The sequence below is a fragment of the Varroa jacobsoni genome, unplaced genomic scaffold (assembly GCF_002532875.2).
Source record: "Varroa jacobsoni isolate VJ856 unplaced genomic scaffold, vjacob_1.0 scaffold_589, whole genome shotgun sequence".
NCBI classification, from domain to species: Eukaryota; Metazoa; Arthropoda; class Arachnida; order Mesostigmata; family Varroidae; genus Varroa; species Varroa jacobsoni.
This window is the reverse complement of record NW_019213491.1, coordinates 40,062-66,499: the sequence shown is the minus strand read 5'-3', so window position 1 is coordinate 66,499 and position 26,438 is coordinate 40,062. Positions and strand designations below refer to the sequence as shown.

Below are 26,438 nucleotides of genomic sequence, written 5' to 3'. Positions count from 1 at the left end.
CGTACTGAGTAGTAGTTCGATGCATAGTTGCTAACTCCCCCGGAAAAAGGCCCAAATCCCCAGTGGGTCTGCAATTTATACCAGGGCTTTTGGCTAGCAGCGGTTCGACAGAAATATTACAGGGACTTGTGATATCGTGGCCATAAACCCATCTCGTCAAAGTTGCTCAAAGTCAAAGCTGTAATGTTTGCTTCATAAACTCTATGCCGTATGGGTTGCCTGCGTTATCTGCCTGGATATTTAATAAAAAAAAAAAAAAAAAAATCTTTATTTTCACTTATCGTGAACGCACGTACGTACAGGTTCACACCCATTCAAATTTACCCGACGGCTCGCCACAGTACCCATCTTTCTTTTGGGGCTTCGACTGTACTTCGTCTTGGTTAATATCTGAACTGTGTGGGAACAAAATCTGACGTTTCTTGCGCTTCGACGGATTCGTCCGCGTACCCTGTTGAATTGGGAAATCTACAAATGTTTTCTATTAAACAACGGAACGCTGCTCATTCACAAGGGTCATGCAAATACGTCTCACATGCTAAACCGTGCTGCCGGAACGGTGCCCGTCGCTCAGGCCACCGCAGTTGTCATAATGAACTCCACGAGCGATGAACTGTGATACGAATAAATGTACAGCGCGTGTCGTACCTCCCGACCCGGCGATGACTGTGACACGTTTATGGCCGCCCAATATGCATTCTTGCTGTCAATATACTCTTTCTATTATACTTGATATATATACCGGATAGATGGGTAGGTAGACAGGCAGACGTTTTTCGCTAATGTTCCCTGCCTCTTCGTCGGCGTTTCGTGCGGTTGACTTTGTTTGATGTGGAAGCAATCACGAAGACGAGGGGACGATCGCTGCTGGTTCGCCGTAATTCTTTTGCGAGCTCTAAATGAATGATGACATTCTGTGGGGTGTCGTTCTCGCGTCGTTACTAGAGCAGCGATAGAACATACAAACTTATATAGGTAAAGTTGTAGCTCTGCTAGAAGTTCCGCACACACTATATGCGCATGCGGACAACTGAGATGCTCATATATATAGTGATAATAGTTCTGTGGAACTATGCATTAGTGACGACTTTTCGGCGGACCGCGCATTGTCGCTGCTTCTGCTTTTGGCGTTGACGCTTTAGTCAATTCCACTACAACGTAATGATGGAAAACGCGAAAGGTGCAGCGCCATTGTTAGCACCATGATGACGCGGTGCGTTAGATGCCTTCGCGAGTGGAGATCTGTTTGATTGCTGGTGGCGGCAGCCGAGGTCGATCGCGTGCTCTGTTTTTGGATCTGTTACCAACGCCGTGAAGGATTACGAACAGGTAAAATGACTAACCAACTAAGTCATTGATAAGTTGGTTGGTTGGTTGGTTGGTTGGCTGGCAGTTAGCGGGGAACAGTAAGCTGCAGCTAGCAGAAGTTTTTGTTCGCGCAGCTTTTCTTTTTAGTTTAAACGCAAATCGCAGATGGACAGTAATGTTCCTCTGTAGACGCGTCGTGATGCCTTGCAACACGTAGCCAGGCAGTCATCAACCAACGCAGGTAGCGATGCAGTATTATGTCTGCGACTAGAGCCAGGAGTCGCGCACGCCTACTAGGTCGATACTGCGGTTGTTGGCGTTATAGCTACTATTGACTTTGTGGCGCCCCCATGGCGGGCATGACAATTGTCTTCGTTTGCTAGAAGCTATTGTATAATGAATCTAATAAAATATCACAAGGTAGCTAAAACAGATGTAGCTATTGTCGCAATTTAACAAACTATGTAGGAATAACAAGCCGCAGTCACTGGGAAAGCCATAACAGTAAAGTTGGACGCGGTATCGTTCAGCGACAACGATATGTGCCACGTCGACGCAGACTTCGACGGCAACGTCAACAGCAGCCAAAGCGGATGATAACAGCAAAGGTATTTTCTGGAACGAGGCATAATCGATTGATCGTTTGAGGTTCTGCCCGCGAAAGCCTCGGCGTCACAGTGATCAATATGAAGTAGTAGAGGGTGATGTTGAAAAATAGTTTATGTATCAATGGTGTAGTAATAAAGTGCAAAATTACATTAGCTTCGCTGTTTGCAGTATAAATGAGCATGGCTAAAAACTGCAGGGAACGTTTTGTTCGCCTTCATAATTGATTCTAACTGGGATCAGCCTTCGTACATTTGCGGCGGCGGTGGCAGACTCACTCCATTTAGACAACCAGCTTTGATGGCCGTCTTCGTCAAAAGCGTAGGAAAGCCCAAAAAAGCACAATATATGTGTATAATAGAAAACGCGCACTTGTTATGAAGTTGAAACGTACAGAGGGGTTTGACGCGTCCGTCCTTGCCGTCGATGTTATGGTTAGCAACTGACGTGTGACGTTCTGCTGTCTCTTTCTCCGCTCTCTCGCGGAGTGATCGACGCGATCCCGGCCTTCTCCAAAGATAGAAAATGCGTTGGCGGACGGTGCGTGAAGCAGCCACAGGCGAAACCAGACAGACATCCATTTTCAGACGACAGGAACAACAATACAACGGTAGAAAAAGAGGGCAACTTCGTTAAAAAAGCGGCCGCAGTGATTGCCCCATCCACTGCAGTTGGCGCCACTTCACTGCCACATCAGAAGCTTAGAGGCACAAACCGAGTTTTGTCGGTTCTTGTCGACACGACTCAGCTATCGAAAGCAATTGAACGCTCATTCTACTATTATTTATAGACATAGACTTTAACAGACACACGTGACTAATCACTACGATGAGGAGAGCAAGCAATCATCATCATCTGAGTCATCATATAACTGACATCAATACTAGAACCTCAAAATCCAGCATCAGTATCTCGATTCTCGATCTCAACCATAAGAATAGGACTCGCAAATTGCTTCTTACACTTATGTCTATTACTTCGGTAATCTTTTTTGTCATCTTCGTTATCAACTACATTAGTTCGCCATAACCGTACGTGGCAGATTAACGCGTCACAGCTATACGCCAAAGGGATCAGACAACGCTTCTGGGTAACAGGCGAACTTGGCAGAAACGGTAAAAGCCAGATACCAACAAAGAAAGTTATCTATATGCTAAGCTTCATCGTTGATCCTCTTAAACGAATGTACGGAAATTTGCTGGAGACCCACAAACAACAGGAAAAACTAAAAAATGGAATTCCTTCAAGGAGTATCGCAATCAAAAGGTGCTTTTAGGCATGTAAACCTTAGTTAGGCGCTTCACAAGAGGTGACTCATAAAATGCTGCGTAAATTACATCGTTATTTTTTGCGAGTAAATCGCAACTATTATGGGGTGGTTCAGCCAAGCCCTATTTAGATGTCCCATACAAATGACATTGATCGACATCAAGATGTCGGAAACAGTACCTAATGGACGTAATGTCTATTTATATTACATTACTGTATGGCGATATTTCTTACGAGGATACCGTATAAAAAATCTCAGCAACGACCCATTTGAAAAAGTAACGTATAGAAAATATAAATTACATCCTTATGGTGCCATTAGATCATATTGTACTAAAAAATAAGCGATCTCGTACTCATTATAACGTATCTTTGTCAGTGTTACCTTTGTTTTCGAAAAGAGGATATATACTTAGCTGCATCGTACCGCAAAATGTCTACCACACGGTTGACCACCTACGGAGCAGATGCCGTTCTCAATAGGTTCGTGGAAAGTTGTTATAATGTAGACGGTAGATAATGAAAGTGATGAACTAAATTGTAAATCGCGTGGCAGTCGATACGTTTTCGGTCATCGAAACCTCATGTCAGGGCAAGAGTACGCAATCTCAGAAGGTTGAGTTTCCCGGCAAAAAGCGGTGTGGCGCCAAGAGGTTACACGAATTTGTCGTATTAAACAATGTAATGTTGACGCGCGCTTGAAGAAGGATGCTTTCAGCCGATTTAGCTGCTTGATGATCTCTATGGTTAAATGTTGGCCATACTGCATCAGTGTTATATATTGTTATTGGGGTACGCTTGCGATGAGAAAAACGTAGAACATTGGAGATGGACAAGCGTCGCAGACTCTTTATGGTAGCCGCCGCGTTCCTGCATGTGCCATTTGTTTTTTTTTTTTTTCTTTTATATATATTCGTATGGATACAGTAGTTTTAGCTACGGGAACTTATTGGAGTATTTTAGAAGTGTGCCCAGTATAACTACGGTATCTTGAGCTATTAGCTGCTTACTCGACTCAACTTCATCGCTTTCATATTTGTGGTCCTCCATCTTCGGCCTTCGAGTTTCGTGTTGGCTGTCTGTAGCCAAGTGAGGACACGCTGTATCTAGAGTTTCCTTTTTTCTATATAGGACTAAATATTCTGCGTATACGAGAACCCTCACAAGGTTTCCGACCATACGAATCTTTTCGGCTAAGTCGCTCAGCAACAAAGGCAAAAGAGGGGGGTCTAGATAATCTCCGTGTGCCAGTCCACGGGTTAGAAAAAAGGCCGCAATTCAAAAACTCAATTGCCGATCTGGGCCTTGTCTTCTTGAAGTGTCACTGCTTTCAGTCTTAGCACGTTTGTGGCGGTTCGTACCTTTGCAAAGGTTATTCATACTGCACCCCTAAGGACAGAGTCCAACAGTGCTTTGAAGCTCATAAATATTGCATGCATGAATTTATGCAACACCCCCGTCGATTGCTTAACATTTACCAGAAGAATGTTACATGTCGTGATCGTTGAGCTTTTCTTCCTAGCAAAAATGCTCGTGGTCTGGCCTAAAGTTGACGCAGAAGTTAGTCGTCAACAATTTATCTTCATATGAAGCTGAAGACAGACACAGCATACAATAGTCACGACTAGGCAGTTTGTTCTTCATGGACCGACTGCCATATTAGACCGCGGTTGTATCGACTGTACTAAACAGACATTATATCCATATATATTAATATAAAAGAAAATAATAATCTATCTAGTCATTACTTCGTCGCATGCCTCTATTTCTATTTAGGGTCGACGCTTATCCGTGGACATAGTGTCTCGTCTGGTGACTGGAAGGGCTGCCGTCAAAGTATAGATTTAAGTCGCCGGGGTCTGTGACTATGTTGGTACAGCTATCGAAAATAGAAACAAAAGCAGCTAGTCCAGAAATGGAGTACTACACTTGCGCCTGCCCCATTTCTTTTGTGTAGGGGTGTCAGGGGGTTTGAAGTTATAAAAAAAAAAAAGTCAGATTTCTCATAGGGGAAAGGGGTATGTCCTGTTGATGTCAAATAACATGGCAAACCTGAATGGTTTCAGCTCGATCTAGGATTGAAGTCGTATGAAAAAATGCGAGGTACTAACGCAGAGGACAGAAATTTCTAGTTTGCAAAAGCCTTTGTGCTTTTTTGCACCAATATACACAGCACACTTATGTAATGCTAAGGGAACAATGTATTATAGTGAATGAACATCAGTTATTTTGCTCGTCTGAGGGAACAGTGTCAACAATCGAACTTGTGACAGCGAAGGTTCACTTGGTTCATATTTAGGAAATTGTCCTTAGTTGCCTATACCTCTGCTATTCTCTCCGTTACTCGCTCAGTACAGACTGTCGCTTATAGCATAATGGCGGCGTCTGGCGCTGTTTATGGCCGAGTGTAACAACAAAGTAGAAGAAAAAAATCAATATGGAGGAGCGCTGTCTGGCCATACGTGATGAAGATGGACTGAGAAGCTTTACAGTTCTCTAGAAATGCCTGTGCCTGCTTTATCACGGTCGGCAGTCGGGACTGCAACAAACGGCAACACATCGATAGCCTATCTACGAACTGACGCGTAGAAAGATTTTGAAAATTAAAACGTTAGGTAGCGAATAGCATTACAAACATGGCCTTCCTATAGACCGACACGATAGTCTAGAACATTATTGTATATAGGAAAGAGATTAGTAATAAATCGGTTATTCAACTGGTCAACAGACGGAGTCAATTGTGGTATTGTATAATATCACACCATGGCCCCACGTTTTGGGGCAACTGTAAGGCTGTGTAGATAGATCTATGAGCCCTATCAAAGAATAAACTAGCTATGAATTTAATTTAGGTCGACATTCTATACGTTTCTAAACTTCTCGCTTTTACCGTTGTAATAGAAATAATTGAATTTAAAGTTATTTTTAAGTAGACATAGTGTTTTGGAAGAGACATATGCTCAGCCCGTTGAAGCTTCGATATTTAAAACAAATGGATCAGCGTAATTGGTTAGTCCAAAAGTTCTGACGGCGTTGCTATCGAGTGACTTACCTTCACACGGAATACCTAACGTCACACTTAAGTTATATTGCTTGACATCTCAACGATCCTGTTATTGTTTATGCGGGCGGCTGTCAGCGAAAACGCTGATCCGCGAAGCCTTTAAACGAACTAATTATATGCTTTTCTTCCTATCCTAGATGCGTTCATTTATTTTTTAGAGACTGCGCTAAGCTACGGTCACGTTCGTGAAACCCCAATTGAACGAGGCAGGCGACAGTAAAAAGTTTCATACCTGAATAATCCTAAAGTAATAATCATGGTGAAGTAGGTTTTATTAGCGACCGTTCGACTCCGTTTGTTTTCTAATCAGCATGTGTAAACAAAAGCTATCAATAGAATAACCGTCGTCCCATCCTAGAATATAAATTATTGTTAATATTATTATTTTATACTATTATTATTACTAGTTATTTCAATAGTGTAGAGGCAGAATGCGCTGGTCGTACGGCCATTCATAGTCTTTTTTTTCTGCAGTCTCCTGTCTGCTTCTCCAAATTCAAGCATAGCTATTAAAAGCACGTACGTAAACGGGCTACCTCTCAGAATCCACAAGCAATGTCTCTTTCGTTCAGTATATAGACCTCTCTTTTTCAGGGTTTCTTCCGTTTGTCGAGTTCCATCCGCTCAGCTAGGTCGTTTGCACCAGGGGGCAGAATGCTGCTTAAGTGGCTTACTGTAACAGTAATATAAAATGGTCCCTTCTCGCCTCTAGCGCCCCAAATCTCAGGCTTCTTCCCATCGAACTGACCTATACTGGCACATGAATTACATATAACTCAGTCAGATCCTCAGCTCTGTCTATTTGAGTCTTGTCGACAAAGAGGAATTGCAAAATTCCGCATTCATCTCACGCTTCCATTGTACAATATAAACTACCTGTCTAGGGAGAAAGGGGCAAAATCGGTAAGAATCATAGTTATAACTAGATCTGCAGTTGTTGACCTTTAAAGCCAGTGCTTTATTCAGTATTACGTACTATTACGCAAAGCGGCGACAGCAATGCCATTCAACGCAATTATTCATTGTTTATTCGAGTGCCGCATCGACCTCTTGTTCTTACCTAGCCGGCAGTTTCCGTCGGCCACGCAACGTGTGTGAGAAGCTACGTAAAGTTAGTTTGCGTAGGCGGTATGCGCTTATGTTATCAGTTGCTTTCGGATTTGTTCAATGGACAAAAGTGCCGAGAGGCATACATCCTCAAGGGGCTGTTCTGAAAGGATCGTGCCCGCGTAGCGAATAAAGATTAATGTGCTAGATTTACGGGCCTCGCGTCGGGGTCAGTTCTGAACGAGATCAGCTCTGGGTTTGCTATCTCAATTACGATGTCTTCAAGGAAAGCAATATCTGTATGTTATCTGTAAGAAATCGCACGTACATGCAGACACTCGAGAAAATAGCATAGTATTTTCTAGGCACTAATCTGCCTAGTCTGCTCCTGTAGCTGTTGATGTGGCTAGTTTTACATGACGAACATGCGACAATTTTTTTTTTGTCCTGATGTGACACCAGCGGTGAGACGGCCACCAATGTTAAGCTACGTTTAATGTGATAGGCGATTTAATGAATGCTGTAATAACTGTTGATCAATTCGTATATCCGCGAATAGACAGATTCGTTCAGCTGTCGCCCTACGACAATGAGCGTCCAAGCTTTTGGTGTTCCAATAGTCTCCAAAAAGAGGATTTTATGATGGCTGACAGACAACAAAGTTATCTTGCGGTAAGACGAACTACTAGTTTGACAAGTCAAGGCCTAGGCCTAGGCCTAGGCCTGCGTGCGTTTTGTTGCAGTCAACGCGTGCGGTACGCTCAGTTCTATTGCAAAAACATGCATACTGTGGCGTCGGTGAACGCGATTAGGCAAAATAATCGCAATTTAAGTGTTTGACAACCCTACAGAGGCAGCTGGTCCCATATGTTACATTCTATTATTATTATTATAACGACTATAAGCTTTTTTGAGCATCTGTTTAGAAGGATTTAGTAACTCATCTTGTTTATGCTCATTACATTGTACGCAACGAAATCACGTGAAAAAAATTCTCACAAGTCAATGTTTATTGTTAATTAAGGAGAACCACAGGATTCGTATGATCGAAGACTACCCGAAGGGCAATACACGTGTGCGTCAATATCAACGTCTTCAACTTTTGCCGTATTTCCAGATCTTGTTTTCCCGGTAATTCTAAAGAACGATCATACTATGGATACAGGGGAACCTAATAGCTGAACAGCTGACGTCAACATGAGACTGAAATGTCAACGCGCTGGAAAGAATTCTATATTGCAAATACATTTTTATGGCAACGCGAATGTACCTCGAAGCGCATGAAGTCGACGCCAGCCTTGAACGCGCCCGACTTCATAACACGATGTCATCTTCGCCTGCGATTGCCCTGCCAGTTAGTGTTTTGGTTTTCACTTTATTGTTGGAGTCTTCATTCATTACGCCATGCGTCACCAACAGCTGCGTCATGCGGCTGTAAGAAGATCGGGTTGGACAGCTCGAGTGGGTGTAATATCATTGTCGCTTACTGGTTGCAACTTGTTCGCAGTAGTAAACAGCGCGTAACTTTCGAACCCCTTTATGAGCGGTGCTCGATTACAATGAGGGGGTCTCCGGCTAAGTACAATGTGTGACGTTTATAATAGCCTTAATTGTCAATTAGAGTGCTCCCATTTAGGAAAACTCTGTGAATTCTCCAGAAAGCACTGGCTACTAAGCAAAGGAGACTCTGCAGCAACTAACGCCTAAGCAAGTAACTGTACAAGTCGTTGATTTTTATTGTTATTGCAGTCAGAGGAAAATATTAAGGATGAGATCTTTTTTTTCTAGGTTACCTACCTGTTTTAATAACGTCTACCCCTACATAAGATATAGCAGAGAAACATGATAATATTATCATCTTTGGTCCTAACACACACTCAAACCTACAACAAATAGGACCCTTTGCAGCCATACGGCCCAATACGGCAAACTACGTTCATGAGAAGATTTGATGTTACACAATCAAACTAGTAGCGATGCTCTAGTCTTACATGAACGATAAGCACGATATTCAGCATTACTAGATCAGGACGTAAGCACACAAAGATCCATGTTTGATTACACGTCGTGCGTGGGCCGCGATTATTACTTTAAGGATAACAGCAGTATCATCACGCTCTAATCTGCACATGAGTTAGAAAAAGGTATGTTCGGCAGGGCCAACGACTGTAAGGTAAAATAAAGTATGTGAAGTAAAAGTGCGCCTGGGCAGTAGTTGAAGATTAAATATTAACCAGCTCTGTGCGGGCGGTCAAAGACGCAAGAGGAGGTCACGGCCTATTTGATCGGCGCTCTGACAAAATAATTCAATTGCTTGAATCCCATTTATCCGTCCAAAATGTTTGTCTTTTCATTGTACTGGCGCATTGTAGACGGGTTGGTCCGATCGAAAGGTGTCCTGTCACCCATTTGTGGTACCCAGCGATCAGGCGCGGTCGAATTTGGAGAAAACGGGTCGTCATGCTACTGAAGCGGTAGATTTTAAACAAATTTCAAACAAACGCCAACAAGAAGATCGAGGTAAATGACCGGGAGCCGGGCTGAGTACGGCGAACCGTTGTATGGTCGCCTGCGGTAGCTGTGGTTGGTCCTGTTGCTTTTGGTTGGACGTCTTCTTAGAATAGGAACGCAGCAACCGACTTACAGGTAGATTCAGTTAGTCCCGAAGCGATTCCCGCTTTAGAGGGGTTGCTTTTTTTCGTATGATTTTCCGGTGTCACAGCAACCGATCCGAATAAATGTTGATCCTAACAAAGGTACTAAGACGAAAATAGCCGTTGACGGTGTCCGAACGTATGTCGATATCTGTTTTGGTCATTGTCTTCGCGTCGCTGGATAAGATCGGCTTGTTTCTTTCCGGGGGTGATGATTTTACATAGTGTAGGAAAATCGGCAGAGATTGGCAAAGATCGGATAGATCTAGAGGCCGCAGCAATAGCAGCTTCTGGTGGCCAGAGTGGTGAGGAGCGTTCAGTACAACAGCCGAATTAAAGAAAAGGAAAAAATAACTATAAACAAATTCGATCAGCCAGATCTATTATGTACATTTTTATGTTTAGGTTCGCATCTGTGCGTTTTCGTCGTCACTTCACTTCTGTGAGATTGAAATCTTCTGAACTTACGAAATTACTTTATTTATACAAATTCGTATAGCTCGTATGTGCTCAAGCTAAGTAACAATTGAATATGCGTGTCCATGGCTATCTACATACATCGCTAGCAGTAGTCTTTATAGCAGAGGAAACAGTCGCTTCGAACGCGCAGACGAAATTGCAGAGGTCTAGTTCATTTCGATATGTTCCTCATTTGTAAAACGCTCGTCGCAAAGATAAGATGGCGGCGAGGTCTTACGGAACTGACATGGGAACGAGTCGGTGGAACCAAGCTCGTAGGCCACAGTGGTAGCGCGAGTTACACTACAACGAATAGTGTTTCATCCTAAGTGAAACGCAGGGCATCGCATGGTCACGAGCTTGGGTCCGTCCTTAGGGTCACAATAAGTTAACATTTTTTTTACACCCAGATTAGCACGCCGAGAAAAATCTCACACAGCCACTACATATATAATAAAAACGGACGCAGGCATGCAGAAATATATATTATCTGTAGCAAAAATTTACAGAATTCATGTTTGCCAGCACACAACAGTAAACTACAATATAGGTTTCTACAGTTTTATTATCAGTACGCACCATATATTATTATGTAAAAAGATTAGCCAACGTGAACAAAAATGGGTTAGATTAACGTCTCATGGATAGGCAATGTTTCGTTAGGTAAAAACGAAACTTCGAAGTATTTAGTAGTCAATATGGGACAATTAAATCATGCGGCTGTTAAGAACGCCGCCTGCACCAATGACCCAGATGACCACTCCGTTCGGTTATGATCGGCCGTAACGAACAGGCCGGCTAATAGGCCCGAAGAAGTCACGAATCTTTTCGTTTCACGCCTCTCGTTTATTAAAGTGCTCCCAACGGTGTTCGTCTGCTTTCGTGCGAGTATGCTTTCATGCGTTTCACCGTACCGAAGTAGGATGCTTAAGACGTCGTTTGAGAAATAATTCTGCTATTGCAGATACTGAAACGTATCGTGTTGGTCAGAAACGAAAGAAGACTTACGTCCAGCGTTGGCTTGATTTGCCAAGATGAACATCAACTTAACGATTTATTAGAGTAGTAAAACTTTGGGTAGGTATAAAGGTCACTACGACGGCGATATTCTTATGGAATGATTTGAGCAGAATGGGAAACGTTTACTGCTTTTCCTTATTTCGCTTCAGCATTTCAATAAGTTAGCGAGGTTGAGTTTGCAATGACTCTTCGAGGGCTGTTGTTAGACAAACCAGGGTGGCAGCACGGACGACGGTTAAACAATAATCTATAAAATTACGTAAATATCATCTTATCATTTATATTTAATATGCATTGTCGTTACTTTAATGATTATTCGGATAGATAATGGAAGCTGGTTGAGGAGCAGTTGATGCCTACTATTAAGGACGTAAATTCCCGGCCGAAGAGGGCACCAGGTTACAAAGAAATATAAGAATATGGTAGGCCCATTTATACAGGCCGAGTGAATATTTCGATGACTGTCGATGTCTGTTTCTGTGTGTTTTTAGAAATACACCGTACTCGGTTTTTTTTTGGACGATACCTATTTATGTGGAAACGGCTGTCAAACGTAACGGTCCGTAGCCTGCCTCAGTTTACCACCGGGCAGTTATGCAAGTAATTTGTGGGTTGTAAGTATTATTATGTATAGCGTACGGGCTTGCTACCGAGCGAAGTAACTAAGACAGCTGTTGGTCTTGTCATGATCCTTCTAGCAGATTGGCTTGAGCCACGGGTGAAAACCCGACGATCACGAAATGTATCTGAAGCCTTATGGCCGTTATGCGAATGTCCTTATAACCGCTCTGACCTAGCGTAATTAAGAGGTTTTTGCGTTTACGCAATAGATATTGTTTCCCTCTACATTAGAGTAAGCAAGCTGTCTTCTATTACGTCTTCAGTTGACTTCGTGTCAGCCTTGTTGCTTGATTGCTATTGTTGATATTCATTATTTAACCATCTTGTTGAATGATAGCGCGAGCCCACATCCGCATGTAAAGCTAACCTAACGATAAATGATATATATATGTAAATTGGTCACTTTAATATATTGTCAATGAAGATCTATCTGTATCTACTATAAACGCATATAATCACATTAACACAGATTCCAGCATTGGATGCTTTTTGTCCAGTGTATGTCACCGTGGTAACTCATTAATGGTATCTTCGTTTATGGGCATAGTTGAAAGGGTCTCGCGATGAGGTACCACTAGTACTCTCTGCGTATGTTGAGTAGTTATGTACGGCGCATCTATGCATCTAACAGCTTAGAGCAACCGGATCAGTTCAGTCTAGAGCGAATCACATGCAAGATTTCAAACAGGATGACAACTGATTTTTTACAGACACATCACCTTCGGATCAACCGCTCTAGCCTTTATATTCTCCTTATAATTTATAGCCTTTTATTGCGTACCAAATCGGAGAGATGCGTCAATTGCTCAGGATTCTAGCGTAATACCGCCCTACCTAGGAAAAAGCTATACACTTTCATGCCCAATTCACACCCTGTTCGGTTGAAGAAGTGACGTTTATGACGGAATTATACGTTGCCACAGAGTCTTGGATTGCAGGTAACAAATTTGTCGCGATAGCTGGCCCAGCATTTATCACGCGCGGGTGAATTGACCTTGCGCAAGATGGGTTAAGCATTATTTATGGTGGATGGACGCCATCGCACCATAATGCTGAATTGTACACTGTTACTGATCAATTGAACTGATTAGTAAAAGTATCGATCAGTCGTCTCAACCCATTTTTTGCATCGAGCTGAAAGAAGGTTTGTTTGTCTGTCCATTGAAAACCATTTTTGTTACGGTACTGCGTCAGTTGGTAATGGTTGTCATATACGGACAACGGATGACGCACAGATTTAAGCGACACGGGAGCGCTTTATATCTAGTATTATTACATTGTTCAAACTGCATTTATTAATTAATTATAAAACAGCTCATTCTTAGATAACAATGCGATAAAGTAATCATACAAAACTCTCGTATCGACGATAGTTTTGTATGATTACTTTACACTGTGCTAAGTTTTTGATACTGATGATATAATTCAGCAGATACATTTCATGAACTTGAAAATAGTACTACGGATCAAAGGGTACGAAACTGACCCCCGTCCCCCCCCCCGGCGTTACTTTTCAGTTACATAGGTTTTTGCCTACTGCCTCTGTCAAGTAGTATGTTTGCAGTCATATATGTGATGCGTTTTTTTTCGATGGGCCAAATTCTTTTACCAGATTATAGGTAAGCAATTGCTCACAAAGCCCAATGCTGACAAGTAAATACATTAGGTAAAACAGACGATTCTTGGGCTAGCCAGTATTTCTAGTATGGCTTGACAATAGTCATCAATCAGTTATTAAACGCTTTTTTGCGCTGTGAGCGCATACTAGGACTTAAAAAAAGAGCGAAAGGGCGGCAAAGGACAATTTTTCTCATTAAACCTAACCACTGCTTGACATGCCTCGCGTTAGAGTATGATGGAGCCTGGACAAGGCAATCATATCGCGTGTGTACTGAAATACACAACCGAAATCGCAGACCCTGATTCGACGCTGTCCTTCAATACGCAATGAAAAGTCTTACATACTGCACCGTTTGCGCTTTAAGCACGTAGTGCATGTGCGATGGGCGAAGCAAGAGTCGCCAGATCAATTGTTTTTCAAGCAGGCTTGAAAAACTCTTATAATTTTCTACTTAGTACGAGCGCCCTCTACGCGCAGCATAAGCGTCCCTTGCCATTATTTACAAATGGTCTGCTATAAAGTTTTGTTTGAATTACTATCGTACCCTCATTATATCTATATACGTTTGCGGAGTACATTTAGGCAGCTAGCTCAGAGACACCCATCCGGAAAATTGTTTTTGCTAGCTCGAACCCTCCTAGAGCAACAACGAAACAAGATAACATGTAACGAAACGACAATATTAAGGTGGTGGCGTCATCCTTTTGGTCCGTCGTGACTGTGCTCCACCAAGATTTTAGGGTTCACGGAGCTGCGTTTAGCCACAGGTAGAACAGTTAAGATCACGAGTAGCTGTGACGCTAGTTCCCGGATCCGCCGTATACGCCGGACGGTTAGGTATGCGGTTACATGCATAGCATGGAGCCAATTGATAGGCGTGGCGCGTTCATGGCCAGTACAACACGGTCTACTGCATCATGTTATTTTGGTACACAATTGTACTCGCACAGGACTCTTTAGCAAAAATATCGCTCTGTAATAAATTGTTGTTTTCATTCTTTCCGTATACTAAGTTTGAGCTTTCCGTTTTCGTCTTGGAGAGATACACATTTACATAAAATTACTAGAACTACCAAACATCCATCGAGCTATAAACGGTGTCATGGCGTGCTGTGGCAGAAGAAAATTGCCCCATCATTGTGAACGACTAGCTATTGAATGTGTTTGATGCATTCGATTATGTACACGGGAATGAGTGTTGTTAGCCCCCTATATGCACACATGTCTGTGAATAGGTGTCGATAAGTGCACGTTATCGGCACGGGGACACCTTCCTTGTTGGTCGCTAATTTCACGTTCTGTAAATAGAATGGTTTTATATTTGTAGTTCGACAGAAGCGCAGACGAATGTCCAGTCGCTGCAGCTGTCGCTGTGATTATGGTTATGGCTGCTTTTGTGACTCCCGTTCGCTCCCCCGGAGCACGCGGGGCCGCTTGTGCCTACAGCGACGGTTGGCGGTTCCACACGTGGCTGGCCTGTTAGGCCACGCAAACTCACGCAGCAGAGTGAACTAAACGACAACTAGACTCGAAACGTCTATGGAATGTCGACAAGATTATACACCGTGAGCTATTTACAGCCTGAACGACCTCGGTGGGGCTTCCAACATCGCCGATGTAAAATTGGCGACCACGTGGGGTTGGTCATATATGGTCAAACGGTGGTGGTTGGAGATGATACCGTTGGAGGCGTTCCCCACTTCATAGGGACGCTGCGATAGCGTCCATTAGCTATAAACCAGTGGGGGGGGGGGAGGGCATTTAACTGCGAAGGCATTTAGCTCTTTCTATAAAGTGTCACCGTACGGTGTTGTCATTTGATTGTTTTTTTACAATCTGTTTGAGTATTGTCCTATTTGCTTGATTTCAGTACTTCTATCGACAAGTTCAGCTCTACGTAGCGTTTTCTCCTTCTAAAGAGCTGGTGAGCGTTTCGTCATGACCCCAGCTACTGGCCCAGCAGGCAGTATCGTTTAGTGGATTCATGCATATTCGTCCGATGATCGTCGTTTGTTGCGCGGAAGTTCCGCTTCTTCCGAGTGCCGATGCTTTGACCTGTCAACGACCATCTTTCGATTCGAATTGGCGATACAACGGTGATGTTGCGCTTACGAGTACAGTTCAGCCTTTCACACAGTTCCTTCGTCAAATGAGATGATAATAATGTTGTCGCCTTCGTAGTAATAAGTGACATCGGCAACGATCAACTCGAAAGAACGATTACGAAGACGGCGGGCGTGGACGAATAAGTGACTTCAATGCTGCTGAAGTTGCTACGTCTGCTACCAATGAGGTCCTTCGGGCTGTGAGAACATCGGCTGACATCAAAGGAGGTACTGCAATACTCGGCAGGAAGGGGGCACGAAGTGATCCTAACTTTGATTCGCCGCTACTACAAATACCAGCCACCGCTACTACCGGCTGGCGATGTTTTGCCAAAGCTGCTGACGGCGGCGTTTGAAGTTAATAAAACTTACGGGACACAACTAAGCTTCCGAGCATCTTCGGTTCATTATTATCATACGTTATTGACGCGCTCGTCTGTATTAAAAGCCATAGTGACAGTAGCTCTTCTATAGGAAACAAACAGGCATGAGGGACGACACTGTCGAAGTAGGTGAACTTCGAATAGACAGCAGTTCTATATAGACCTGTTTGCGAAAAGTATTATGTCAACTCATAGATAAAAAGGAACAGTACGCAGAAGGGTGACTCAGCGCAAATTTGGAGTTCCTGTGATGATGATGCGGGGGTCGGCATACTAACGTAATGGATAAGTGAAATGGCTTAGGTTCAAAACCAGGCGTAAGCACATTTTGTGTTCAATTAGATGTAGCTGATCATTTAGAAAAAATGCTTAACGCATTGCCAGACGTAAACCTAAAAACATTTATTTAGTAAAAATTTGCCACTATAAATAAAAACACTTAAAAAAAAAAGCATTGTGGTATGGATTTTCAGTTGAATCATCTACAAAATGTGAACTAATCGTATAATACATTAAAGATTTATGTTAACAAGGTTGAATATAGAATAAAGGTATAGCTCGAATCAAGTATCAAAAGGACCGAATAGCAAGGGGTCGGAAAAAGACCTATCAGAAGGTTGAAAACAATCTTCCCAGTTAGAGGTCTGATTTCACAGGACAGACTGATATTTCTATTCAGATAGATAATTCCACATAATAGACAGCTGGTAATTGGAGTTCTAACTGATGCTACAATTGGCATTTGCAATGCAATGAAAGGGACTAAACTATTTTTGCTCGGGATGCTATAGACTATAATTTAAGCTTATGGATATGATTGATATTAAGAAAATTATGCTGACTCCAGATATGCCTGACTGAGGCTAACTAAGCGACATTGGATACAGAACGCAAGTCATTGACGTTTAGGATCTGGAGCCGTTCAATAGAAGATGGATACTCCGCACCCCAGCGCACTAAAATATGATAGAAAGTGGTAAAAACTAATATGAGTGAAATGCTCGGTATACCTCAAGCAACTGGGTAGAGGTCTGGCACTAATAAGGTCGAAGGGTAATAGAGACAGGGCCAGACGTTTCAGCAGACCTGCCTACTTAAGAGTAACCACTTTTTTTTTTTTTCTCTGGAAGTTACAGTGTATAGAGATATACACTATAAACTGAAGCGTCCTTTGTACTGCAACTTTTTTTTTTATCGATATTGACACGTAATTTAAACGACTTTCGCGCTAAAAAAGATACTTTAAAACTTTCTTTCAGCGGATGTTATTCTTCCAAAATCTGGAGTGATAATGTATTTATTTTCCTTAATGGGTGAATTTCTTCACTTTTTTTTAGAACGCCAGAGCAATATTGAAAGGGAAAACGTTACTGATCAACATGTATTATTACAGAAAGTTAACTAAGCCCAAAATCGCTCCCTAAGATCCTTCCTAGAAAAACGCGGTGTCGCAAACGTTACTGCTGGGAAATCGTCTGGAGAACGTCTGCTGTGGAATCAAGTGTGGCATTTCTCAGTAGCTTGTGTATAAAAAAACACATTAGTAGTTATGTCGTGTTCAGGAAGCCTGATCACTATAAAATAGACCGAGTCTTGCATAGCCACCTTCATCCGATATCTTTCAACATGAACCCAAGGTTTAGATCTATCGAGCAATTTGTCCATACGGATGCCAAAGTGTTCGAGGCGAGTTTTCTTTTTAGTTCAATACAACATTAGGTAATGATATCCATACATGTTTGTTCTGATATGCAACCTTCGCTATTAGAAGGCGTGGAGCTGTTTGAGAGGGACACGACGATGACGTTTTGTAGGACGTCATCGTCGTCGTCGTCGTCGTTGTTGTGACATGCTTCTACAGTCATTGGATTCAGTAGTCTTTCCTATGCAAATGTCCATAGATTAATCGCTCTTGGTAACACTTGGCATCCGGCAGCGTTCCAAGCAATCACACCTCTTTGTTGACAAGCCATAAACTCAGAAAAAGACTATAGAAGTAGTGACTATTACTCCAATACAGTATAACGATTGACAGTAAAGATACACGTAATTGCGCTGGCGTTAGAAGCGTGGGAGATCTGTGCGACGACAACAACGGAAGTAAATCAATTGATTTTCGATGAATTACAGCGTCGTTCAGAGAATGCTGGACGTTGTATAGCAGCAAGCGTTAAACGGAACATTTGTGTACAGAATTTTGTACGGAGGCACGGTATGGTGTAAGTCCTTTATTCGAGATTTTATAGACTTCTGAAAGCAACTACTTTTAAAAAATAGTTAAAAAAGGATATTTTTTGACTCGTTCATTTGATCTTGATCTCTTCTTCTGCTTGCCATTGCTGCTATCGTAGGGACTATTACTGTTTGGACAATACCCCACTGCGCCGTCGTCGATACAGATGCCTGACGTCGCGTGGAATTAACAGCGAGAAGAGATCACCATCTTTGCATTTGGTCGATTCGACCGTTGACTGCTAACTTTATGCGGCATGCCACCCAGCCCTGTGGGGCAAGCCTGCTCACGCGTTGGGTTTTATTTAGTCGCTCTTTTGCCTAATCGACAAAAAACGTGCAACGGTCGTCGGTAGCCATGAATAGTGTGCATCTTACTAGAATTGATCAAGCAGGTAGTTGACACTATCATCATTGTATTATTGCATGTGCTTCATCGTTTCTGCTCTTTGAATAGCTATATCATTGTTGGCTATAGGTGAAGTAGAACAGATACGCTGGGTGAGACATTCACAATTATTCGCTAAATCTACTCCCCTTCCCCTTTTTTCCAACCCACTTCGTTCCCCGGCGCAAAAAATGGCAAGCTGTCTGTGTCTGGTATAATCATGGCCTGTAAGTGAGTAAAGAGCAGGTGTGCAAAAAGTAAACGAAGGCCCACGGAGCACAAAATAAAGATCCCAACGGTGACTGAGTCGTCTAGATCATGGTTTTACAGCTATCCTGATTACTTCATAGATAGAGATATTGTTCGTCTTTGCCTTGAATCAGTCTGGGCGCGCGGGTGAAAGCCGTGGCAGAAGCCGGTTTTCATTCACACCCGTTGCTTCAGAGCCTTTGTCACCTTTGTTCGTTAGGCCGTCCCCACACAACACACACACACACACACACACACACATATGCGAAAACGATTCATGATGACGAGCAGGTACCGCTTGACACGGGACAAGAGGCCGATCACCGATAATACATGGTAGGGCTTATGCTCATCAAATGTTATCCTGCCATATGGGTTATATATAATACACATATCTTTCTATCATAACAGGAAGTGGGAGAATCGTACGGATTTGAGAAGACGAAGCGCGATTTTTTTAAGTGTCAATGAATATTTAGTAGGAAGATTGCGGGGTATCGGGGTTCGGGTTATCGTTTGTGATGTAATGGTATGAAAATGGAACGAAAGTGGACATAAGCATAGAAAGTCTGTTAGACAGTAGATATTACAAGCGCACACCCCTGATGTCGAGAGCTGGCACCGTAGTTTTTTCGTGGACTTTTCTTAAAATCAGCGGATTTTAAATTTCGTGCAGTTCGTATCTTTTTTTTCAAGTACTTGAAGCCTAGCTCGTCAAATCAAAGCCTGTATTATATTTTATAGGAGAGATATGGTAATAAATACGTTAAATAAAATTATAAATTTAATGTTACCGCTATGAAAAATCAGTATCAACTGCGTTTTGTAATGGGGAATGTCGTAATCAATTAAATCGATGCATAGATAAATAGCTTAGACGCTGTCTTCGGCTAGGGATTTTAGAAGAGGACCAAAACATCGATAATCGTTGTTGCCTAAGTTTTCGATTAGGACTAAAAGTTGGCTGACTTAAATCAACGATGTGAAGCTTGCGCTCTTGGTGTATGTACTATGCCGTTAGCCACCAATGAGATAAGCTTTTCCGTTAACTTTAATGTCGAAGCCTTATTAAATAATGCCTCACTCTGTCAAAATCGAAAATTAACGGCGGGCATTCTACGTAAAGTGTAGTTGTTATCCGCAGCATTTCTATGTGGTAGCATGCCAAAAAATAGCATATTTTCTGTTCGTTTCGATTTCTCTCATTTCAGGTCGAAAGCGCCCCGGCACAACAGGGCAAACTGGAGCTGGAGGTTATTAGAGTGTAATATTTTTGAAACACTGACGGAGGTCATTCAAAGATGGCGGTGCCGCGCGGTGGCCGCCTGCTCCTTGCTCTGACTGGACTGCTTGCCTACACGTCGGAACTCAGCTGGTAAGAAAAAACGTCCCGACCGAAACTTTTTTTTATGTACGTGAATAATACGTAGTTAGTTATTGGGAGGTGCGTCTTGGATATCGCTACGTTACGTGGTATTGTAGATATAACCGAACGATTGCAAATGGGCGAATACGAGTTATCAGCGCTAAACAAAAAATACCGGTCTAGTATGATTTTAAAGACTTGATGCGCTCTAGCTGGGCTGAAGAACCAAAACTAAAAAAAGTGAATCTTGTTCGCTTAGTCAAATAGCGGGTTTTTGCTCACCGTGAAGTTTGAAGCCGTCTACTCAAAATTTAAATGCCAAAAAATCGCCACACGAAGTAAAACATGATCTCTATCGTACGAATAAGCACGATATACTTATGCAAAGTCTATAGCAGAGTATTTTAATATGGCGAGGAGGGAAAATCGGCATCGAATAATCAATATGACCACGATAAAACCACTCCTACCTTTATAGCATGCAAGTATATGTATACGAATCAAACAGGAATAGTATTACAAAATTATTCCATATACGTGTCACGTTTGGCCTTAATTTTAAGCTGCTATGATCTAGCCACAAGAATGAGCATCACCGGCATGCAATACCCTATTTTATCACATGAAACCAAAGACGTCCGTGCAAAATTCGCTAAAAAGCGCAGGAAGTCTGGACAGAGCAAGCAGTGAAGGCTGAAGAAGCCTAACAAATTGTTTTCACTTCTTTGATGTCAGCCATCTCTCTCCTGTTTGATCGTTTCATTTATGCTTTACAACTGAGAAATGTTGGACTTCTTGACTATCTTGACAGAAAGCTTTGGTTTGTCAGGTTGACGAGTCGGGCATTGCTAGCGAAAAAGTTTACGACAGTCGATGTGCGTGAGGTACAGTGAGGAACGTTTTAAATTAAGACATTAAAGAAAGGCAGCGCGACCTGGTCGGTAATGTCCTGTTGAATGGTCAGACACTTGGAGTAGACATTGGTGTGGAATAGGACTATTATCAATCCAAACTTGGGTGTCGATTTCAACTATTGACAAAGCTATGCAAAATTTAAGTTACGTTAAAGCTCCCCCTTTCAACCACGTATCCACTCTATTTGGTTGAATTATACTGACTTGATCTAAAGGACTCGGTGCTGTCAAAGACAGGTGGAATTTCGCGGCAGATTTGAAAATAAAGTCGTGCTTAGTTACATGACACCGATGGCGTCAGATCACTGGATCTCCTCCTTCAAAATCGGAGACCCAATTATCTGACAGAAAAGAAATAGCAGGACAAAAAAGTACTTGTAAGCTGGTGTGGACTCACATGGGATATGGAGCAATTCTAGCAATGTAGGTTACGCAGGCTAGTTTAAGTATTATCTGAAGGACAGTCGTCAACTAAAATTATTTAAATTTATAACGAAAAATGAGTGATGCCTGCAATGCTTTACAGGGGGGCTCAGAATCAACGAGGTATCTATACAATTGTCGCGCCATCGATTCTTCGGCCAAATGTTGTCTTCAACGTGGCAGCATCAGTCGGAGACGTACCGAATCCCGTAGATATGCGCCTCTCAATTCAAGGCAACGACGAACGTGGCCACTTTAATTATATTACACGGACCGCGCAAGTCCCTCCTCGTAAGTACCGTTGAACAACTACCTTTGGTCATGTTTCATGTCAATTTCAATACCATTCCAGTATGATCCATGATTATACCGAAATAACTGTGTGTTCCATACTGACTTCGATCAAAGTTCGCACGGAAATCATTAGCTTTGAGGTTGGAGACTGGAATCCGGGCAACTACTCGCTCAAGGCCGAAGGAACGGGTTCGATCCAGTTTGAGAACCAAACAGAATTGAGTTTCGTTCACAAAAGCTACTCGGTGTTCATCCAGACGGACAAGGCCGTTTATAAGCCTGGTCAGCGAGTACAGTTCCGGATGATTGTCACCGATCCATTCCTGCAGCCGAGTGTGACCGGGGCAATCGACGCCTGGGTCACTGACGGCAAAGGAAACAGGTAAGTGATGATGAAATTCATCGGCAACTTAGTAATCAGAACTACAGCCGCTATTATTATAGGCCACAGATTCAAGTTTTTAAGGTCCCTAGAACAGACGATGGACGAATTCTACAGCGTACTATATTCAAGCAACTATGGGATGCTTACATAATATGTACGTTTAATTTCATTTTATTGAGGATCTACCCTATACCAAAATATAGAACGAGTATGTATTTCGTTCGCAAGCATTAAACCGTGTTAATGTGTATGCGTATTAGGCAAATGTGAATAGTAACTAAAAAAGGCGCTATCTTATCATTGTAAAAACCAATTAGCTAGTTGGCGTCCTTCGTAATTGTAGTGCTTCATGGAACTTGTCTATGTATAATTGATCAAACGCCGATTTATAGAGAGAGAATAGTGAAACTGTATCTAAGTTGACACTCTAATGAAGAATTATATACCTAAAAGACCTCTCAGATGGATAGAGCATATTATAATAGTATTTTTTCAACTACATATGTTGACTTCTATAGGATTCATTCATGGAAAAGACAGTTTACAACACGCGGAGTCCTAGGTAACGAGTTCGAGCTGTCTGAAAATCCTGTTCTTGGCGACTGGACGCTACGTTGCGAAGTGCTCGGGCAAAAGTTCTCGAAGAATTTCCAGGTGGCTGAGTACGTTCTACCAACCTTCCAGGTTAAGATAGAACTACCTAAATATGCAACATACAATGAGTCGGAAGTTACAGCAACCGTCAAGGCCGCTTACACTTACGGTAAGCCAGTTAAAGGCTGGGTTACCCTTACCGTAACTCCGCGGTCCCGGTATCAGCAATTGAAACCGCGACCCTATGAACAGTTCCAGACGCGAGTGCCAATCGACGGAGAAGTGAACATTCCCCTAACTATCATCAAAGAACTGCAGTTGAAAACTGACTTTTTTCAACGAGAAATCGAATTTTTTGCCCTCGTCGAAGAAGAACTGACTGGAAGGAAGTACAATAGCACCAGTTATATGTTTATATATGATAAACCTGTGCGTTTCGAGCTCGTCAAGACTTCGGATACTTTCAAGCCCGGTCTGAAATACACCGCTTTTGTAAGTGCTGTTCAGTACCTAGTGTTATAGCTATTACTTATACCGCCTTCCTATTAATAGTAGTATTGCTGGTCTCTAGCATGATCTCGTGTTGGTTTCGACAAGATAGGGTGAATGAAGTTAGCATTAATGTATGATTTCGTGTACGGTGTTGGTTTCAGCTCAAAGCTGCTTATCAGGACGATACTCCTGTCCAGGATCCTGAGAATCAACTGACGTTTCGCTACGGCTACAACTACGACGAGGAACAATGGGTGGAGGAAAAGCACTGGATACCTCAGAACGGAGTCATCCGACTGGAGTTTGTCCCTCCAAACAAACCCACGACAGTAGTGCTCGGTATGCACGCGGAGTACAAGGGGCAAATTTACTATTTGGAATCAATCATGCCGGCTAAGTCACCTGGGAACCAATTCCTTCAGGCAAGACTGATGTTACCGGAAAACCCTCGTGTTGGAGATCGTCTTGAATTCGAGGTGAACTCGACACATCCGCTGGATCACATCAGCTATCAAGTAATGGGTCGCGGTGGTATTGCTACAGGAGCGACAATTCCACTCCGCAATGAAAGCACATACCGCTTTGCGTTTACCGCTTCATTCAAGCTAGCGCCAAAAGCACGTCTGGTCGTTTATACCGTGGGTAAGGACAATGAGATCGTCACCGATGGAGTCAACTTCGACGTAAGTGGAATTCTGCGGACGCCAGTTGATGTCTCCGTAAGCACGAAACAGACGTCACCGGGCAGTCGAGTAGAAGTGACTGTATCAACCACCCCGTCGAGCTTTGTCGGCATCCTTGGAGTAGATCAGAGCGTGTTGCTTCTGCGAACTGGCAACGACCTTTCGGAGCAGCAAGTTGTGCAGGAATTAGAAAGCTATGACGCCGGTAAGAAGGCCAAGGTGTGGCCGCAATATTATCGTCGTCGACGGAGGAGGTCGATCTGGTATCCCGGATCGTACACTGCTGGCGCATTGTTTAAGGACGCTGGCATGATCATTCTAACGAATGGATTCCTATTTGAACAGGATGAAGGTATGTAGGACAGCTTTTAAAGTTATAATAACAAAGCATTTAAACAGAAACATCTCACAAATCTAGCTTAGAAGGCGGGCCACCATATAGTATGAAAAATAAAAAAACAGCGAGTTTTCAGTAAAAACTACTTTTAACTTATACTTGTAAGAAAAACGGCTGAGTTAACTTACATACGTTTACGCGGAAACGCTTTAACAATGAGACGTAGCAGCATATACTAATTTGCATAATAATCTCACTGGGAACTTTACGCACTTAGCTGCTTTATCGCTAATTAACAACGTTGTAATTATGATAAGCTAGTTCGCTTTCTTAAAAATTTATCCTCGCTATTACTTAAATTAAAAAGAGTCGAATAACAAAACGTTTTCCCTTTGCAGCTTCAATAAGTATTTTTCCGTATTGCTCATTTGTGGACACTAGCACTAGCTGTCCTACTACTTCTATTGCTTCCATTATTACTTACGAGTGTTAACCCATTAAACTTTAGCCCAGTTCCGCTCGGAGTTGCACGACTTTCAAACGACAGAGACTGATTCTGTTCCAATAGAGGAGATCACCTCCTATGAACCCCACCTCGACTCGAACTTTGCCAACAGCATGACCGATATCGTCCGCTTGAGGAAGAACTTCGCTGAAACATGGCTATGGAAAGACCACACATCCAGGTATCCTGGTTGTTTCATCAAGATGACTTCTTTTCTATAAATTGCTTTCCGATCGTGTGGCAGTTTCAGTTGATAAATCGTACTTTAATAATTGGTAGTCCAATTACTCAACGTACCTGCTACTCGGCGTTACTTGGTAGTCTCATCGGCGTCAAGCGTGACCTCCTCGGCCATCTGTCAGCCCTGGTGAAGCGGCAGAGTTAGCTAACGAATTCGAATTTTCTTCACCCCAACTACCATGGTCTATCGCACAAGTTATAATAACATCATGAGCTTCACAAGTTCGACTTTTGCGACTTGCATCTGCGACATAACTTCAACATACAAACAAAACCTAACTCACATACAACTAAACGAAACATGTTAAAATTATACGGATTTTTTTTGCAGAACACGGTACTCCCCTCACTGAACTTACATCACACAACAATGCCTGCCTTTCGAAATACTAAACGCATCAATCACAATCTCTATTGAGGTGTGCTACGGGTACCCGTCGGTGAAACACTTTTGCCCGAACCTTCCAGGCCTGTGTTGCTTAATCCATCAATTTGCCAGAGATGAAGTCCATAATACTAGCAGTTCAATGCTTTTTTCAAAATAATTATTCTATCAAGGTAACTTAATCTGTATGAACTAGCTGTTTATGCTACTTACTACCATCAGTACCAGCTTGTTCATTAACTCCGATGCTTAAATCTATAAGCCAATTTCAATACCCATTGATTTGCTTTGGAAGAGATGTTTCAGTGTTTATTCTGCTTTTCGGCATGAATAGTACAGCATTATAGATTTCCGTGTCTGACCGATCCCGCAATGTCTTTCCCCTGTGTACCGCTGCGTCATCGTCCTTTGTACTTGCGCTGACCTATACGTGTGCACAGTTGAAGGCCGCAGACCTGGCATTCGCTTAGACACGAACGTGTTAACGAACCAGCCATTACCGCCGTCGGGGCTGCCTGAGGCACCCGATGTGGTGCCAGGCCGAATCCGGCTCCGTTCCCGATTTCCTGAGACATGGATATGGAACAACGTGACGACGAGGTCTGTAGAAACACCCCACTAAACGAGCCGAACCATAAGCTACACAGCGACGTTCATTGAGCAAACTCCTAGCGGGCGAACATTTGTAAGCCTCGGAAAAATATTGCAATTCATAACCTACACAGAGTATTTTTTAACTGGGCCAACAGTAAGTGCAACATATTCGTCCCATCTCGAAGCACTGGGAAGTACAT

The 26,438-nt window shown here is 42.6% G+C and overlaps 1 protein-coding gene across 2 annotated transcripts in view; it reads left to right on the top strand.

The window, feature by feature from the left end:
- Positions 1–26,438, top strand: part of LOC111261712 (CD109 antigen) — a 76,896-nt gene that overhangs the window by 44,653 nt on the left and 5,805 nt on the right. Inside the window, exons 2-7 of one of the 2 annotated variants that reach the window (XM_022835398.2) lie at positions 20,238–20,401; positions 21,833–22,020; positions 22,138–22,405; positions 22,927–23,494; positions 23,656–24,529; positions 26,085–26,244. In XM_022835398.2, coding sequence (XP_022691133.1) covers positions 20,328–20,401; positions 21,833–22,020; positions 22,138–22,405; positions 22,927–23,494; positions 23,656–24,529; positions 26,085–26,244 — 2,132 coding nt within the window. In that variant the 5' untranslated portion in view covers positions 20,238–20,327. Of the gene's footprint in view, positions 1–20,237; positions 20,402–21,832; positions 22,021–22,137; positions 22,406–22,926; positions 23,495–23,655; positions 24,530–25,022; positions 25,201–26,084; positions 26,245–26,438 lie in introns of both variants that reach the window. The other variant, XM_022835397.2, reaches the window with a different exon arrangement.